At 46.0% G+C, this 17,545-nt stretch overlaps 1 protein-coding gene across 2 annotated transcripts in view; it reads left to right on the forward strand.

Moving 5' to 3' along the window:
• tnrc18 (trinucleotide repeat containing 18) overlaps nt 1–17,545 on the forward strand; it is a 64,232-nt gene that overhangs the window by 30,525 nt on the left and 16,162 nt on the right. For both annotated transcript variants that reach the window (XM_015945391.3, XM_015945392.3), the window contains exons 4-11: nt 8,034–8,138; nt 8,212–9,888; nt 14,940–15,024; nt 15,102–15,316; nt 15,557–15,703; nt 15,790–15,974; nt 16,085–16,475; nt 16,546–17,481. In XM_015945391.3, coding sequence (XP_015800877.3) covers nt 8,034–8,138; nt 8,212–9,888; nt 14,940–15,024; nt 15,102–15,316; nt 15,557–15,703; nt 15,790–15,974; nt 16,085–16,475; nt 16,546–17,481 — 3,741 coding nt within the window. The remainder of the gene's footprint in view (nt 1–8,033; nt 8,139–8,211; nt 9,889–14,939; nt 15,025–15,101; nt 15,317–15,556; nt 15,704–15,789; nt 15,975–16,084; nt 16,476–16,545; nt 17,482–17,545) is intronic.

Consider the following 17,545-nt stretch of genomic DNA (forward strand, 5'->3'; position numbering starts at 1 on the left):
TAGCGGTAAACCCTGTTAAAAAAAAAGTTGACCCTAATAATAACCGTCTTGGTTTTTTTAAAATATATTATCTCGGTGGATTACCGTGGCTGTGGTGTAGGCGCGGTGACCCTTACCAGCCACCGTATCATCTGCTGAAGTTGCCGGAGGCACATGCACACTTTGTTGTTTACAACCAAAACTTTCTTGAAGCTAAAGCTGAAATAATGGCCACAGGAGGAGACGGCAGCGCTCAGGAGGACATTTTTTATGCCTCAAAGAAGACAAAGTGGGAAGTACGGGCATTTTTTGGATATTTGAAGAATGTCAAGGGACAGCTGATAGAAGACGACTATCCTGTTTGCAGCACATGCAGAAAAAGTGTCTGTGAAAGGCAGCAACGCTTCAAATCTCAAGACACATCAGCGTGACCATCACCCACAACTCTAAAGTCAACGCATGGCACGTTAGCGTTAGCATTTTAGCTAAAATGTGTGATATGAGGATTTGGGCTGAGGGAGAAAGCAACGAGTCGCTACATAAATAAATGATAAATGACCCGCACTTGTATAGCGCCTCTCAGAGTAAGGACTCCAAAGCGCTTTACACTACAGTGTATCATTCATCCATTCACATACACATCCACACACTGGTGGTGATGAGCTACGATGTAGCCACAGCTGCCCTGGGGCGCACTGACAGAGGCGAGGCTGCCGAGCACTGGCGCCACCGGTCCCTCCGACCACCACCAGCAGGCAAGGTGGGTTAAGTGTCTTGCCCAAGGACACAACAGCAGAATTCTCTGTCCGGAGCCGGGATTGAACCTGCAACCTTTCAATTACTGGACAACCCGATCAACCTGTTGAGCTGCTGCTGCCCCCTATAAAGCAGCTGCAGTGCCGCTACCTGCATATAAACTGTGTCGCGGACACCGCCATGTTGAAATGACGCTATGCATTACGGGGCTCCCAGGGGCAGATAAGAGTTGGTCTCTCTCCGAGAATAATTATGACTTTAACAATGATTACTGCCTGATGACATTTTCCCAAGGAAATGCAAAGCTCACCGGAAGGACAATATTTTCCTGATATAGGGTTTATTACTCAAGTAAGGGTAAAAAAAATATCTGATTAGAAGGCTACTTGAGTACTGAATATCATCTGATCTAATATTTTTAAAATAATGACATCAAACAGATAAAAAAAAGTTATGGGCAAATATTGGTATTTTGAAGACTAAAGGGGAAAAGTGTAAACAAAAAACAACATAATTCCAAAATAACAAATTTTAGGCAAAATTTAGTCACAAACTGAGGGCAATATTTTCCTGATATACAGGGTTTATTTGGTTGTCTGAAAATGTAACGCGTTTAAAAAATACCGAGATTATACCGAAAACTGTGATAATTTTGGTCACAATAACCGTGAGGTTAAATTTTCACACCGTGACAACCCTAAAATATATACATATATATATATATATATATATATATGTATATATGTATATATATATATATATATATATATATATATATATATATATATATATATATATATATATATATATATATATATATATATATATATATATATATATATATAAAGGGTTGTGTATTGGTGAAATTCTGGCGATACTATACGTATTACGATACAAGGGAGACGATACATTATATCACGATATATTGCGATACATTCAGTCAGACGATATTGGCGATTTTTTAGACTAAATTTATTATAGGGAAATTCAATAAACAGTCCAAACTGATACTTAACATTTTTAACCATAACAGAAGGATTTAATTTCAATGGTGGAAACAAAACACATTGCACACTGCTGCCAACTAGTGGTCGGCATTTGAATTGCACCACAAGAAAAGAAAATACACAAATGTTTCCATGTAAATTCTTCCAAAAATTAAATACGCAACTTTTGAATATCGATACATTATTGCAAGTAAAAATATCACGATATACTGCAATATCGATATTTTCGCTACACCGCTTTTGAATATCGATATAATATCGCTGGGGAAAATATAACGATATATTGCCATAATCAACATTTTCTTACATCCCTAATACATATATACCATTTAAACATTCACGAGTCTGTCTGAGGCTAAAGTCCAGAACCTCTTCAGCTAGCTCCCTAGAGACATTTGATAAGCTCAGATATATATATATATATATATATATATATATATATATATATATATATATATATATATATATAGATAGATAGATATCTCTAGTTCATAAAGTTCTTGTTGAGGCTTTTTATTTTTATTTTAAAAGGCCACAAATATCCAGAAATCCCATTTCAAAGTGACTGTGTGTATTGTCCCTGGTGATAGAGTTAGTACATAAATTGTTGCAAGCATTATTTTTGTGTTTGAGAAAGACCTTACCCATGGATGGCCATTAGGGTCAAAAATCCCTAGGAACGCAATTTTCGAATGAGTACTCCGTCAGATTGTTCAACCTCCAGCAAAATAACAAGCACATCAGACTCCCTTTCATCACTGGCTAATCAGTAAATGTGGTTTGTCTTCACCGGCTCCTGTTGAAGGAAACATGGCCAGAGATTTAGGCCCGCTTCCATATATTTCATATCCAATTTTTATGGTTATATGTTATGAAGTCGCCAACAACAAGTCATCATTTAAGTAGTTTTCAACAACATTTTGATTGTTTCCAGAGATTAACGGTAAAAATGACACGTTGTCACTTTAAACCTGCACTCCGGAGTTTTCCTCCTTTCAGGAATTTTGTACGATTTATTCAGAAATCCCTAAAAGTTTCAGCCTATATTATGATATAATGTTGGACATATGTGAATTTTGTTTTGATGAGCCTGCCCCGTCCCGTAGAACCTCCATGACATTAGAATTGAGCACCGCTCAACATTAGCCAGTAGCATTAGCGTAGGACTGCAGCTATTGATTAATTTGACGATCGATTATCTGATTGATCAATTAATCGAATAAGCCTTGTTTTTTTAACTTTACTTTGAAAATGTTGCTGAATTGCAACAGAGCAGTACTAATCAGACAAAATGTATTAAACTCCATTTAAGGTGCGGAGTCAGCTAAGCAGGACTGATATACTCAGACCAAGCTGTCTGTTGAAGCAAAATCCTTAAAAAGATATATAATTTACCAGCTAACATTGGTCATTACAATAAAAAACATCAAAATAGTAAAAATCCATCAAGTCAGATCTGATCACTTTTGTTTTTCCTTTCTGCTATTTTATATAACTGAAACACAAAAGGAACTGAAAATTAAAACTGAAGTGAGGTTAAAAAAGCGGACAAGCAAACAGAGAAACGTTTACAACTAATATTTGTTTTGGGGCTGAATCTGAATAAAAATGTGAATCTTCTGGTTTTGAGTCTGGTTTTGTGAGCTTTGAACCTGTTACACAATCAGGTAAATTCCTGAGGTAGTCTGACTTCCTGTTTTAATGAGGGAAGCAGGTACTGGATGTAAGTTTACCGTCGTTGCTGCTTTGATATGTAAAGCTAAAGAAATTAACGCCGTTATGCAGGCCGAGAACTCTTTATCTGACACAACCGGAGCCCCTCCCAACTGGAGAGACACAATTAATGATTGATGTCTGATTTTAGAGCAGCTGAAGCTTCTAGGATGCTTTCAGGGAGTTTGTAAGCAGCCATGCTTAGCTGTGTGTGTACGATTCTCATCCGCTGTTATCGGTAGTTAGAGGAAATCCATCCAGTCTTCCTTTAGTTTATCTGTGGGTCTGACACGGCACCAGCCAGCGCTCGAGGTCAAAGAGCCACGTCTGAACAACTTTCTTTATGCTTCTGTGCTGACCTTCATTCAACAGGAATCTCTGATCTTTTATTAGCTGCTTCCTTTGTCGTTGTTAATGGCTGCTTTAAAAACACACTCAGTGGGAGGCCAGGGGCTTTTCCCGTCTGTGAGGCGGACCTTTCCAGGAAAAGTTTCAAGCCAGGGGGTCTATATTAAGATCCGGTCTCTGGGCCTGATGGGCAGACTGACCCGTGGTCAGCTCGAAGGATTTTACACACAAAAAAACAACAATTTAATCATGTTTTTAAATTTTTAGTAGGGATGCACAATATATCTCAGGGGTGGACATTAACTTCAAAACCAACCGGCCAGCCGGGCCGGTAACTCTGAATATTTACCGGCCCCGCTGGTCAGCTGCCAAAACGAGTCAAAATAACAACTCAACCGTTTTAAATGTAATAAACCTTTATTTTGTACACATTCACAAACATAATAAAGTATTCAAGTTTGAATTTGTTTGTTCCCTCAACAAAACTCGATTTTTGTCGTCGCATACTTCCGGCATACAACGCAGTACATCACCAACGCCGCTTTGCTGTACTCGAGCCATTGGCTGGGTTCGAGATGAACCAGTTTTGTGCAGATTAGACCAGTGGTGATTGGCGAGCAGTGCATGCCGGTTAGATTTGTGTCCGACTTGACGCCGACTTGCTCTGAGTCATGCATACGTAGGCAACGATAACCTCGTGAGATCAAGGCGGCCGCAGATTTTGGAGCAAGGCGCTGGAGTTGCTCTCCCTCGGCTGAAACTAAAACCCGGCGCAGCGCCTGTGTTAGTGGAGTCATGTTACTTAGTAAGGCTACTTTTTACTTTTACTTGATTATAAATATGTTGAAGTAGTGCTACCTTTGCTCAAGTGATATATTTACAGCAGTAATGAAACATCTGAGATTCGTTTGTTTCCTTTAAAGTCATTGAGATCTACGTTATTTATTTTAGACTATTTCTGAAAATACTAGGGTTGTCACGGTGTGAAAATTTAACCTCACGGTTATTGTGACCAAAATTATCACGGTTTTCGGTATAATCGCGGTATTTTTTTAGACGTGTTAAATTTTCAGAAAACTACATAAACCCTGTATATCTGGAAAATATTGTCCTCAGTTTGTGTCTAAAATTCGTTATTTTGTAATTATGTTGTTTATTTGTTTAAAATTTTCCTCTTTAAAATACAATATTTGCCCATAATTTATTTTTTGTCTGTTTTTATTTTAAAAATATTAGATCAGATGATACTCAGTACTCAAGTAGCCTTCTAATCAGATACTTTTTTTACCCTTACTTGAGTAATAAACCCTATATCAGGAAAATATTGTCCTCGGTTTGTGTCCTTCCAGTGAGCTTTGCAGATGTGGGCAAATGTCAGCAGGCAGTAATCGTTGTTAAATTTATGATTATTCTCGGAGAGAGACCAACTCTTATCTGCCCCTGGGAGCCCCGTAATGCATAGCGTCATTTCAACATGGCGGTGTCCGCGACACGGTTTATATGCAGGTAGCGGCGCTGCGGCTGCTTTATATAGCGACTCGTTGCATTCTCCCTCAGCCCAAATCCTCGGATCACGCATTTTAGCTAAAACGCTAACGTTAGCTTGCCTTCCGTTGACTGTAGAGTTGTGGGCAGTGTTGGGAACGTTACTTTAAAAAAGTAATTAGTTATAGTTACTGATTACTTTGTCAAATAAGTAACTCAGTTACTAACTGAGTTACAAGATCATAAAAGTAACTAATTACCAACTAAAGTAACTACTTAGTTACTTTTTTCATTAAAGAATGCAAGAATTACTACAATAGTAAAATATAAATGACTAATGACTGGAACATAATAAAATGTATGTCCAAATGTTTTATATAAACCTGAATAATTTAAATAAATAAGCACTTAACAGGAGGAACTACTAATAGGAACATTACACTAATCTAGACTATTAAAAGGTCACTGTGTGATATTTAACAAGACCCCAATCAGCTAAAATTTAAAATTGCAAATAGAAACACCTGTAAAGCTTCCCGAGCCTTTAAATGGTATCTCGGTCTAGTTAAATTACAGAAATAAATGTAATTTTGCACAGTATTCAAATTTTTCCAGCTTCACATAATTGTGTGTTTTTAGCAGCATTTCTGTTGCTGGTAATCTAGTAACGGTTAAATAAATAAATAAAATCCTTTAAAATGACACTAGAAGAGGCACAAGCCTGATGGAGGACTCACATTTACTAACTTGGGTCAGACCCAACCACAGAAGAGCTGAAGCTGGGTGGTAAACACACACAGGTAGTTCTAATAACACCTGAGCTCCATGACGTCTGAGACTGATGCAGCAGTGTTACAGCGGGACTAAAGACATGATCAGAAACAGCCGTAGACTATTCATCACGTCTTCCTCGTTCTTCACGGGCCGTGATTCTCTTAAACATCTACCTCTTTAGCTCCTGATCAGCTGATGACAGCTTCAACACACCTCGCTGCTTAATGCACGCATTTTCTTATCAGTAACAGAAACGACGTTTTGATAAAAGAAGACGGTAATTAATTAGATTGCTCGTTACAGAAAGAAATATTTTTTATTAACGCGGTTATTTTAAACGGAGTTATTCCCGTCATTGCTTTGTTGTGTCTCCAGCAGCAGCGACTGAGACAGTGAGAACACTGAGGGTCTCCGCCCACCCGGCCAATCATCATCGTGTTTGTAAGCTCGTTACCGACACTTCTCTCTCCCTGGCTGCAGCTGAAGTGTGGCGGTCAGAAAGCCTCCCACTGTTGCTCAACGTTCGACAAGCACATAGTAACGCACAACCTTCCGTCCCCAGTAACGGTAACGGCGTTGCAACGGCGGGAAAAGTAATTAATTAGATTATTCCGTTACCTATAAAAGAACGCCGTTAGAAACGCCGTTATACTTAAACGGCGTTACTCCCAACACTGGTTGTGGGTGATGGTCATGCAGATGTGTCATGAGATTTGAAGCGTTGCTGCCTTTCACAGACACTTTTTCTGCTCGTGCTGCAAACAGGATAGCCGTCTTCTATCAACCGTCCCTCGACATTCTTCAAATATCCAAAAAATGCCCGTACTTCCCACTTTGTCTTCTTTGAGGGATAATAAATGTCCTGAGCGCTGCCGTCTCCTCCTTTGGCCATTATTTCAGCTTTAGCTTCAAGAAAGTTTTGGTCGTAAACAACAAAGTGCGCATGTGCCGCCGGCAACTTCAGCAGATGATACGGTGGCTGGTAAGGGTCACCACGCCTACACCGCAGCCACGGTAAACCCACCGAGATAATATAGGTTTTTAAAAACAAGACGGTTATTATTATTGTCAACTTTTTTACCGGGGTTTACCGCTACACCGGTTACCGTGACAACCCTAGAAAATACCGATCTCTAGCCTCTTCACAGTTTTATTCCTGTAAGCGATGTGTTGGTCCTTGTTCTCTTTATCCATCCTGTTGATTCTTGTTCTGCTTCAGCTGCGGCTTTCCCTAGCAACACGAGTCATACACCTAAAATTGCGTTAATGGGGTGTGGTTGACATTTAGGTCACGTGTCTGTCAAAGATCGATATATCGAGGCTGGAAAAATGATTGTTTTATTGATTATTGTCCCAGCCCTAGCATGACATTTTACTCTTCAAACAACAGCGTGGTCTGTGCTGTGAATCAGTCCTGGCAGCCACCCCTTCTTCTTCCAGGTGCATTGGTTTAACCCAAGCTCTTGCAGCCAATCAGCAGCCAAGTGAACAGCCCCAGGCTAATCTGGCCTCAGCCACAAGCCAAATACACACAACATGAACGTGTGAAACGGCACGTAGACGCCACGCTAATGTGTTATTTGTGCGTTAACGCGTACGTGTCCTGCGATATATGCAATTTTGCACATTTTTGGCCTGGCTACCTCTGCTAGATTTGTGGTTAGCATGCTAAATGTTTACTTTTCACACATGCCGTTGTGTTGTGTGTAGCGGTAACATTGGTCTCCGCTGAAACACTTTCCCACTGCCAACGTTCCGGACGTTGTCTGGGCTGTTCACCGGTATACCGGGATGTAATTGGAAGTAAACACTGCTTTTCGATGAGAACCGGTTTCCTGCACTGGTCTTGTCTGACGGATGAAATCCAGCTTGGAGGGATGTTCAGCTGCAGATTACTTTTTTTTTTTAATTATCATAAAGTAGCAAATATGAAGGAATTCTTCACAAATGTTTGTAATTTTGTGTCTTTAGGGTACCCTCCTCTCCCCAGCAGCCTGTACTCCAGTCCGTACCTGTCTCTGGGACACCTGGAGACGTCCTCGCTGTCCCAGCACCCCCTCTACGACCCCCATAAAGGTCCGTCCAGCTGATCGATGCCGTCTGTGCTGTAGCTGTGATTCATGGCTCTGCTCTTACGTTTGTCTTTCAGATGGTTATTTCCTGCAGTCCTCTATGAGACAGTCTCCTCTCCACCCCCCATCCGCCTCATCGTCCACCCCGTCCAGTTCAACGCCCCCACAGAGACCATCCCGGGACGGGGGTCGAGACCGGTCTCACCGAGGAGAGAGGGAGAAGGAACGAGACAGAGAGCAGCTGCGTGAGGAGCTCCGACCGCGCAGCGTGGTGGACCTGACGCAGGAGGGGCGGAGCGACGAGGACCGGCGAGCCAGCAGAGACCGGGACAGAGAGAGGGACCGCGACGCAGACCGAGAACGGGACAGGGACGGCTGGTCCTTCCATCCCCACCAGCTGAGGTCCCAGCCATCCACAGGGGAGCCCAGATCTAGATTTTCTCCCCGACAGACGACCGTCCCTCCTGGTGGGGGAGGAGGGGAGGGCCGGTTTCTTGGACCAGAAAAGGACAGACGGGGTCGGGACGAGGACGGTAACACTCAGTCCCACCACAACCAAAACTCTAATAACTCTCACTCAGACCGGCAGAGGAGGAACGAGTCTGTGTCCACGTCAGCCGGGACACTCCACGTCTCCTACGTCCCCCCTCCTCCCCCCCTCCAGCCGTCCAGCTCTGGTCTTCCTCACCTCTCTGGTCCCAGAGAGTCCACCAGAGAGCAGCGAGTCAGCGCTACTACTTATGTGCCTTCTGTGGAGGTTTACGACGAGCGGGTGGGGCCTATTCAGATCGCCTCGCAGGCCCGCGACATCAGACACCGAGAGAGAGAGCTCGAACGGGACAGGGACAGCTTCAGGTTCCAGGAGAAGAACCTCGTAGAGCATCCTCGTCTCTCCCTCACAGGCGACGTTGGCAATCAAAGAGAAGAAGGTTCTGTTATTTGTTCCAGTGGATCCTTCAGTAAACGAGGTCCGGACACGTCTTCGTCCTCAAGTCAATCACGGTTCAGCCCTGAAGCCAGGGACGCCTCCAAACACTTGATACGAGTAGAGCAGATGGGGGCGGAGCCTAAATGGAATGCCATTAGCCCGCTGGCGAACTTCGCCACAAATCACATGGCTGCCCTGGCGGCTCAGCACGGACACACGCTGTCCTCTCCGCACAACCAGCACGTCCAGAAGTCCAGTTCCCCTCAGACGTCCCACAGACCCAACAGCTCCCAGTCCTCCCCCCATACTCACCCCTCCCAACACGGGCGAGCGGGTGAGGAGGGGGGGCAGAAGCGCTACCTGGACCAGCCTGTGCTGTATCGCCCCGGCGGGTCGCTCATGGCGAGCGGAGAACGCGGATCTGATCCCCCGGAGGTCTCCGCCATGCAGAGTCTGATCAAATACAGCGGGAACTTCCCCGCCGAAGGCCCCGTTTCTTCCAGGAACATCGTGGATGGACGGGGGCCCTTCGGCGGTCTGGCTAACATCGGGACGAACTCTGAGAGGGACAAGGAGCGGAACAGAGACCGGGAGAAAGTGTCTGTCGTCGGCTCTGGATCAACGAGAATGCCTCCTCAGCTGAAAAGGGAGCAGGAGAGACCCGACAGCGCCCGCTCATTTGGCCGGGAAGGGGACGGCGAGGTGCGACATCCTCCCGTTGGGATTGCCGTGGCGGTGGCCCGTCAGAGAGACAGTGGGAGTCGCGATAAACAGACTGGCGGGGGCTCGGACTCCCAGAGACCCTTGCTGCAAACAACCATCAAAGGTAACATTCAGTTTTTGTCTGCAGGACGTGGAGTATTTGACTCCTCCGGTCTCAGAATGACATTAAAGAAACGTTTTCAGTAGCTTTTGGCCTCTAACATCAGTCAGTCGTGTTTCCTCTGCAGCTGTTTGACCCCAAATCTAAAACACGAACTTTCTCTTTGAAACTGCGTCAACGGTTCCTTCCTGTGCCTCAGCCGGGCCTGCTTCTGTCCACCGTCTCATCTTTTACCCTCCCTCCCTCTTTTATTGGTCCCCTGTCCCACCTCAGGCCTTCGTCTCTTCATGCATTAAACATGACATCACAGACTAGAGCAGCTACCCGCTACGAACGAGCCTTGAATTACAACACCGCCATGTTGCTAAGCGATGGCTGACAAGCAAAAGAGGTCCATCACGCATTACATTCTGGGAACTTAGCAGTTACTGTACTGGCAGTGTTGCTAAACTAGAGAGAGAGAGAGAGGATGGTGGTGATTGGGAATAAAAAGGCGATCTGGATGTGCGTTCCCGTTCAGCGGGAATGCATCCGTCCTCCTGGCTGGGAAGTCTTCAGGTTGTCGCGGTCAGAGCTTTAAATTAACCAGCGCTGCTCCAGTGAACGAATGAAAGGAGGGTGATGGAACAATTAACAGGGATGGGCAGAGTGATGGATGGATGAGGAGATGGAGTGAAGGCCAGCCATGAGGGATAGGCGTGTGTTGCTGATTCCTGGATAGCATGTGGGACTGGCTGGCTGTAACCTTGGTAACAGGAGTCCTTCCTGCAGAGCGTATCGGGGATTGTCAAAGTCTGCCGTCCCTCTGTTTTAGGCCACACACACACACGCACGTATTAAACCCTTCTGCTGCTCGGGGACCTCCAGTCTGCCCTGATGGGATGGAGGAGGGAATACGAGCCGGAACGCCTCATGTTTATTCTGAATATCCTGCCTCAGTGCTCCTGTCTCTCTCTCTTGTAATTCAGCTCTTTTTGTCTGCAGCCGTTGGCTCTTTTAATCAGCAGGACGTGTTTAGGCCTGTGGGCGTGTGAGTCCAGTAATCAGGCTGTCGTGGTGCCTTCACGGTTCATCGTAAGAGCCGACGGGAAGAGCGGGTTGTGTGTGTTTGTGTCCAGGCTGAAGTCCGGCCTCTCGTCTTGTTTCGACAGACTGACTCATGTTATCTCGCTGCTGTTGCCTCGTCCTCTGGTTTTCAGAGCTCCGACACCGCCGCTGGAGTCTAGCTTTAACGTTTTTCAGATCTCTACAGAAAATCGATGTCGCCTCTGCTCCCTTTCCCAGTTTCTAAAAGAGAAAAAGTTGCATTTCTATAACAAGCAACACGTTTAGGTCTTGTGGGCTAGCACTAGTTTTGGTTGATTCAGATTTATCACGGTAATTATAATTAAAAAGATGCTAAAATATTTTAACCCTCAGGCTTCACTTTAATTTACTTCACTTGAGTCATTAGAGGATAAAAACGTCCGCGTGTAAAAGTGGTTATAAAAATGTATACATTAATATTATTAGTCTTTTTTCATAGATCTGTTAAACAACTTCAGCCCTGCTCAAACATATAAAATTTTACATAATTTGAGGCTTTTAACCCTTTAAATGCCTGTATACTCAGTCATTAATGTAATTTATGGGAAAAAGAAACACAAAAATTGAGTTACTTTCCCCCCCAAAAAAACAGCCATTTCTTCTTGGGACATTTATTATAAATCAGTCTTGGTTATATTATGAAATATCTAAAAAAAAATAAAAATTCATCAATGTTTTTGAGTAGCAACAGATTGATCTTAAGCCGGGCGTATGCTGTGTGACTTTTTCACTTTTTTGAGCCGAATTTCCACTCGTGCGAGAATCCACGAGATCGGGGCGAGTTTTGTGCCGAGCGGTCGTGTAGTGTACAGGGAGGCCATTAACACCACGTGACCAGCTACCGATCAGCAATCGTGAGCTCGCACGGACTTCTGGCGTGTTTAATATTTTGCTCGTCTCTCGTGAGGGTATCGCACTGTTGAAGCGGCGCTGCGACCCAAAAAGTATCAGAACCGCTCACGGCGTATGCGCAATCCTGCATCAACACCGCTCGCCTGCTATTTCCCTAATAACACGCATTGTTCATTTTTGTTTCTACACGTTGTTTTACTCACAAAGATTGTCAAGAAAGCGTGTTTGTCGTGTTCATGTCAAATTAAACTGATCACAAAACACAGATTCACTTTCTTTATTTCGTTTTCCTCATCCAACCCCCATAAATCCCTGTGTGTCCTCCTGCAGCACTCCCGAAGGACAACAGGCAAGACAAGACAAAAAAGTCTGACGTGTTGAGTAAAAACTGCTATTTTTAGCATATTTTTAGGGCCGACGTGTTGCTACCAGACGTACAGCGTGAGCAGTCAGGACGCATCCGAGAACTGGGTCGTGCAGTGTGAGCGCATGACTCGTGAGATCTGCCCTGCGAGGAAGTCGTACAGTTTGAGCTGAAGCTGAGTGCTACGAGTGAAAAAGTCGCACAGTGTCCGCCCGGCTTTAGCAGACAAAAACGTCCCATTGACTTCCATTCAAAATCAGTGTTTGATCCTGTAACATCTGCAACCAATAATCACGCTTTCTGTGATGTTAGGGTTTCATGTTGGAGAAAGGTCGTCAAATTCATGGTTTTTACTGTTTACCACCAAAAGCAGTCATTTATGGTAAGTCAGTGACTTGATGCAATTTGCTGGGTTCCTTATATAGGAAACATTATTTCTGATTGGCTTAATGAACTGACCTGAATTGGAATGTTTATTATGTGAAGTGCCTTGAGACGACTCTTGTCGTGATTTGGCGCTATGTAAATAAACTTGAAATGAATTGAATTTCTCCATATGTGGCCCAAGCGAGAAAGACTACACAATTGAACAGTTTTTTTTTTTTCGCTTGGTCTATTTTCAAATTTCCAAATTGAATTACAAAATTTGTCCAGAGGAGTTTTGCGACAAAATTTTGTACCATATGCACAAAGAATGGTTAAATGGCGTCCAAAAGAAAAGCAAAAAAAAAAAACTGCCCAAATGGACAAAAATGTCCCTAAAGCTTGAGGGTTCATCATTTGTTATTGTTCTTTGTGATTTTATCTTAAGGCTCTTCATAAAAAACTTGTGTCACGAATTAGAGCCTAGTCGTGATGAGTTCACTGACCAGTTGAAAATGTGACTTTTGAGGTAGCAATTGGTGGATCTTTATCTGAATTTCATCAAACAGGAACTTTTGTTGCCGTAAAATAAAATAGTTCGACCACAACAAGCGTCGCGTTGACATTCCAACGTCATAGACGGCTGAAAAGATTTGAATTTTCCCCCAAACCTTTGAGTGGCATCCTACTCAACCAATAGGTGAAAGGCTACCCCTCTTTTGGCTGACAGGTCAGAAGTACCGCCCATCGTTATCACACGTGTAGCGTGAACCAACTGCATCAGAGTTTATAGTTGAGCGATGCGTCACATAGCCAGTGATATTCAGAAAAACGTGAAATCTCGCGTGGAACGCTCATGCCCTGCTTCTGCAAACTGAGGAACAACGATTGTGATTGCTGGAGCTCTCCGTGCGTTTCCGGCGCCAATAAATTCCCCATCTACCATTTTTAACTGATAATCGCTTTGAAATTTTCTTTATATTTGTCGCTAGGGCCGCTCGATTATGGCAAAAATAATAATCACGATTATGGTGACTGAAATTGAGATCTCGATTATTTAAGACGATTTTTCAATTCATGTTGATTTTATTTGTTTTTATTCAGTCATAAAATTGCTCAGGGCACAATTGGGACAAAAAGAAATAAGAAACAAGATGATCACTAAAATAACTCCTGATTCCCAGTATAAAAAGACCAATATACTTATAGCTCATAGTCTATGACCCAAGGGCTTTAGACCTTGGTTTAACTCATTTAAGTCTAACCAGTACAGACCCAAATACCAATATCTTGCAAATACTGACAACAATAATTATACAGTGGCATTTATAACAAATAAATTGATGTTCACAAAATGTTGCATTGTCCCAACCACAGCTGCACCCCCCACCCCCCAACCCGGTCTCAGCAATCGGGGCAAGCTGCACGTGTGTTTAGCGCGCGTACATTTAGCTGTTTTTAGCTGCTCAGGAGTCCGCAGGTGCGGTGTGTGTCACTCACTCTGGTTAATCCAACAGGGAGCCGGCTCAGAGAGCCGTTTCTTTAGCGACCGACACATCACTACATCATTCCCTTTCCTAATGTCATGAAGAACGGTCCGGAGCGCAGGCGGGGTGTTAAGCTAACTTGCAGGAAATTTCGACGACAGTTATCCAGAAAGTAGCTAAGGGTTACCAGAGATGTTTCTGAGGTGTTGGCCAGGTACTTTTAAGATTTAAAAAGTCAAGAAGGGGGTCTGAAAAGCTGTTGGAAATAGTGTAAAAGTCGCCAAGTTGGCAACACTGTGGGAGGAGCGCTTCATTTGCAACTCGGGGCAGCGCAAGTGGGGGGAGAAAATAATCAGCTTGTTTTGTTTTTATAATCGTTCAAAACTCTGATCGTAATCGTGATTAAAATTCGATTAATTGAGCAGCCCTATTTGTCGCCCAACCTTTACTCATACGGAGTATGTAATGGACACGGGCTGGTCTCCGTACGGATTCGGCTACCTGCAGGCGACAACATATTTTAGTACAAACTAAACACATTAGAATAGTGAATAAATAATAAAGTTCATTATCAGAAATCGTTTTGAGAATACACCCAACCAATGGGACATGGCTGCTGTCAACCGCACTAGTCACGCGCCCCGGTTTGTTTAAGGGTTACGGGTAGAAACGTTAAGGATAGAGGCAGTGAATTTATGCTCATACTAACAATAAAAATATGTCAAAATTGTCCCGTTTTATGAAAAAATGATAGATTTTCTCCTCATAAGACACACGATGATGATGATGATGATGATGATGGTGGTGGTGACTTCTGTTGTTTTTCCCGAGGCGGGAGATTTCAGCACAAACCCCCTCGTGATCAAACACTCTTAACGATGGTATCTTTGAACCCGACTCAGATGAAGAGCGAGGTGAGGACCGTCCTCGTCACCACGACGACAGACTGCTGGCTGGCCGGCTGGAGCGGGAGGATAAAGTGATGAGGTGAGGGGCTGCGGTGGTTAAGGTGGCCGGCCTTCGGAAGGTGGTACGCTGAATTAAAAAGTCCCGTGTCGTTCCAGGGAGTCCAAGGGTCTGTCCGAGTTTCCTACGATGCACCCCGCCCCTCTGTCTGGAGGCCTGACCCCCAGCATGATGACACCAAGCCTTATGAATCCCAACCTCATGGTCACTGGAGGTGCGGGGCGATGGCCTCCCGACCCCTCAACCCTGACCTCTCACCCCTGGATGGCCCGGTCTGGAGCCCCCTCCGTCTGGCTGTCCAGTTCTCCATACGGTATGCCCGCCGACGCCTCTGTAAACTCACCAGGCTGTCTCTGATTGGTCGAAAGTCTCCAGGGGTCAAGTGCCATCAGACGTTCCAGACCCGCATCTCCTACTGTTGCTTATGCAAGCGTGGATGAGACGAGCTCCCAGAGGACATCTCTGTCTAGACTCAGAGGGCGAAGCTGTGGCTTCTGCTGTTTTTTTCACCGAGCGTCTCTAACATTTTTGGTTGTTTTTGTGTCTGATCCAGGCCTGGGTCCCTCCTCGATCCATCAGCCCCTCCCCCCAGGATACCCCCCCTCCCTGCCAGGCTCCATGCACCCTCCCTACCAGTTTGTCAGGGACCCTCAGACCAGCCAGCTGATCGTCATCCCCAGTGAGCACCTGCCACATTACGGTAGGAACACCTGATAGTGTGTCAGTAATGCTAGCAGAATAAAAACAAACGCTGCAAGGTCTGGTCCTCGTGTCCCTGTTCTGCAGGAGGGGACGTTCTGGAGCGCGGAGCCCCGGTGTGGTCGGGCGTGTACGGCACCAGCAGCTCCCTGCAGCACGCCGCCCAGCTGCAGCTCCTCTCGCAGCACCAGATGATCCGGCAGCAGGAGTTGTTCATGATCCAGCAGCACACAGCTCAGGTCCTCGAGCTCCAGAGGAACGCTCAGCTTGTTGTGAGTGGACGCTTGAGCACGAGAACCGTTGTCTTCGTTTGAATATGAGTGTTGAAGGAAAAGCGTGAATAAGTGAAACGAGTGAGATTAAACCCTCTGCTGTGCTGCAGGAGCGCCTGAAGGCCAGCGAACATCGGCCTGAGATCGAAGACAAAGCAGACAAACGGAACGCGGACACCAAAACTCGTCCCTCCTCCATATCGTCCCCCTCACCTGTCCTGCATCCCCGCAAACCTCCCCCTCCATCTCGATCGCCCACGCTGTCCACGTCTTCCCTCGCCCTGCTGCCTCCCGTCTCTTCTCCGGTGACCGCCCTCAAGTCGGAGGGGGGGCAGAGGGGGCTGTCTCGCTCACCAAAGCCCCTGAGTCTTCACCCGCCATCTCCCCGCTCGGCCTCTCCCCCGCCCCGGAGACCCAAACAGGAAGTGGCGGAGGACGAGGAGGTGGTCCGCAGAGAGGAGCAGAAACCAGCTCCCGCTCCGTTTCCTGGCATCTTCTCTGGTGAGTTCCTCGTCATCAAGTCAGAAAAGCGTTTTCAGTGTTTTTATTCTCCGTTTTACTTCTATTTCAGATCTCCCTCCCGGCTACCCGTACCAGTCCGTCACAGCCCCATACGGCTCCCCTTTCCCCCCGTATCGCATCCCACCACCAGCCACAGGAGACCATTCCTGCTCTCCTCCTCCGGCTGCTCCTCTACCCACAGCTCACCGCCGCTCGAGGCTTTTAGGAGAACACGCCAAACCACAGAAACCAGAGCCATCAAAGAACGCTTCTTTCCTTAAACAGGAGCCCGTCGAGGACCCCCCTCAGCCTGATGAGATGCCAGAGCCGCGCGGCTCGCGTCTGCAAAGCTGCAGTCCGGATCTAACCGGTAGAGGTGTCGTCGACGTAGCTAGACGAGTCCCTAAAGTCCAAACCCAACCGCTGCCTCTGCTCGTCCCCAGTCCTCACACTCAACAAGGCCAAGAAGACATTAGGAAGGAGCCCGAGGAAGGAGGTCCAGTTAAGACAGAGGTGTCCTCGTGCTCGTGTCCGGCGAGTTCTCCTGCGTGTGCTGGAGCTGAGTCAAAACCACGTCTCCTTCAGGAACCAGACCAGTACCCCCCAGCCACCGCTGCTGCACACCTGGAGAGCCAGGAACAGGAGTGTGTGTCGCTGGAGGAACCCACCAGCTCTGTGTGTGAGCAGCCTCGCACTCCGGTCCTTTCCCCCTTTCACCCCGAAAGCTCCTGCGATCCTCCTCCGTACCCTCCCCCGATCCACCTCTCCCCACTCCTGCTGGCCGTCGGCCCGGAGGATCCCATGGGGGGGATGTTTGCTCTCATAACTGCCAGCGAGATGGCCCGGCCCAGGACTCCACCCGCTCCGACGCTCCTGCCACAGGTGGAGCTTCCACCCGTGTGCACGGACTGCAGCGACGCTGGAGATCTGGAGATGGTGGCGCTGGAGGGGATGGCCCTGCTCAGCCAGATGGGTCCTCACGAGGCTAAGCAGACCCAGGAGGAAGGCAAGCATCCCTCTCAGCTCACCAGGTCCTTTCTGGTCCCGGGATGTTCTAACCGCCTGTGTTT

This window comes from Nothobranchius furzeri, chromosome 12, assembly GCF_043380555.1.
Source record: "Nothobranchius furzeri strain GRZ-AD chromosome 12, NfurGRZ-RIMD1, whole genome shotgun sequence".
Lineage (NCBI taxonomy): Eukaryota > Metazoa > Chordata > Actinopteri > Cyprinodontiformes > Nothobranchiidae > Nothobranchius > Nothobranchius furzeri.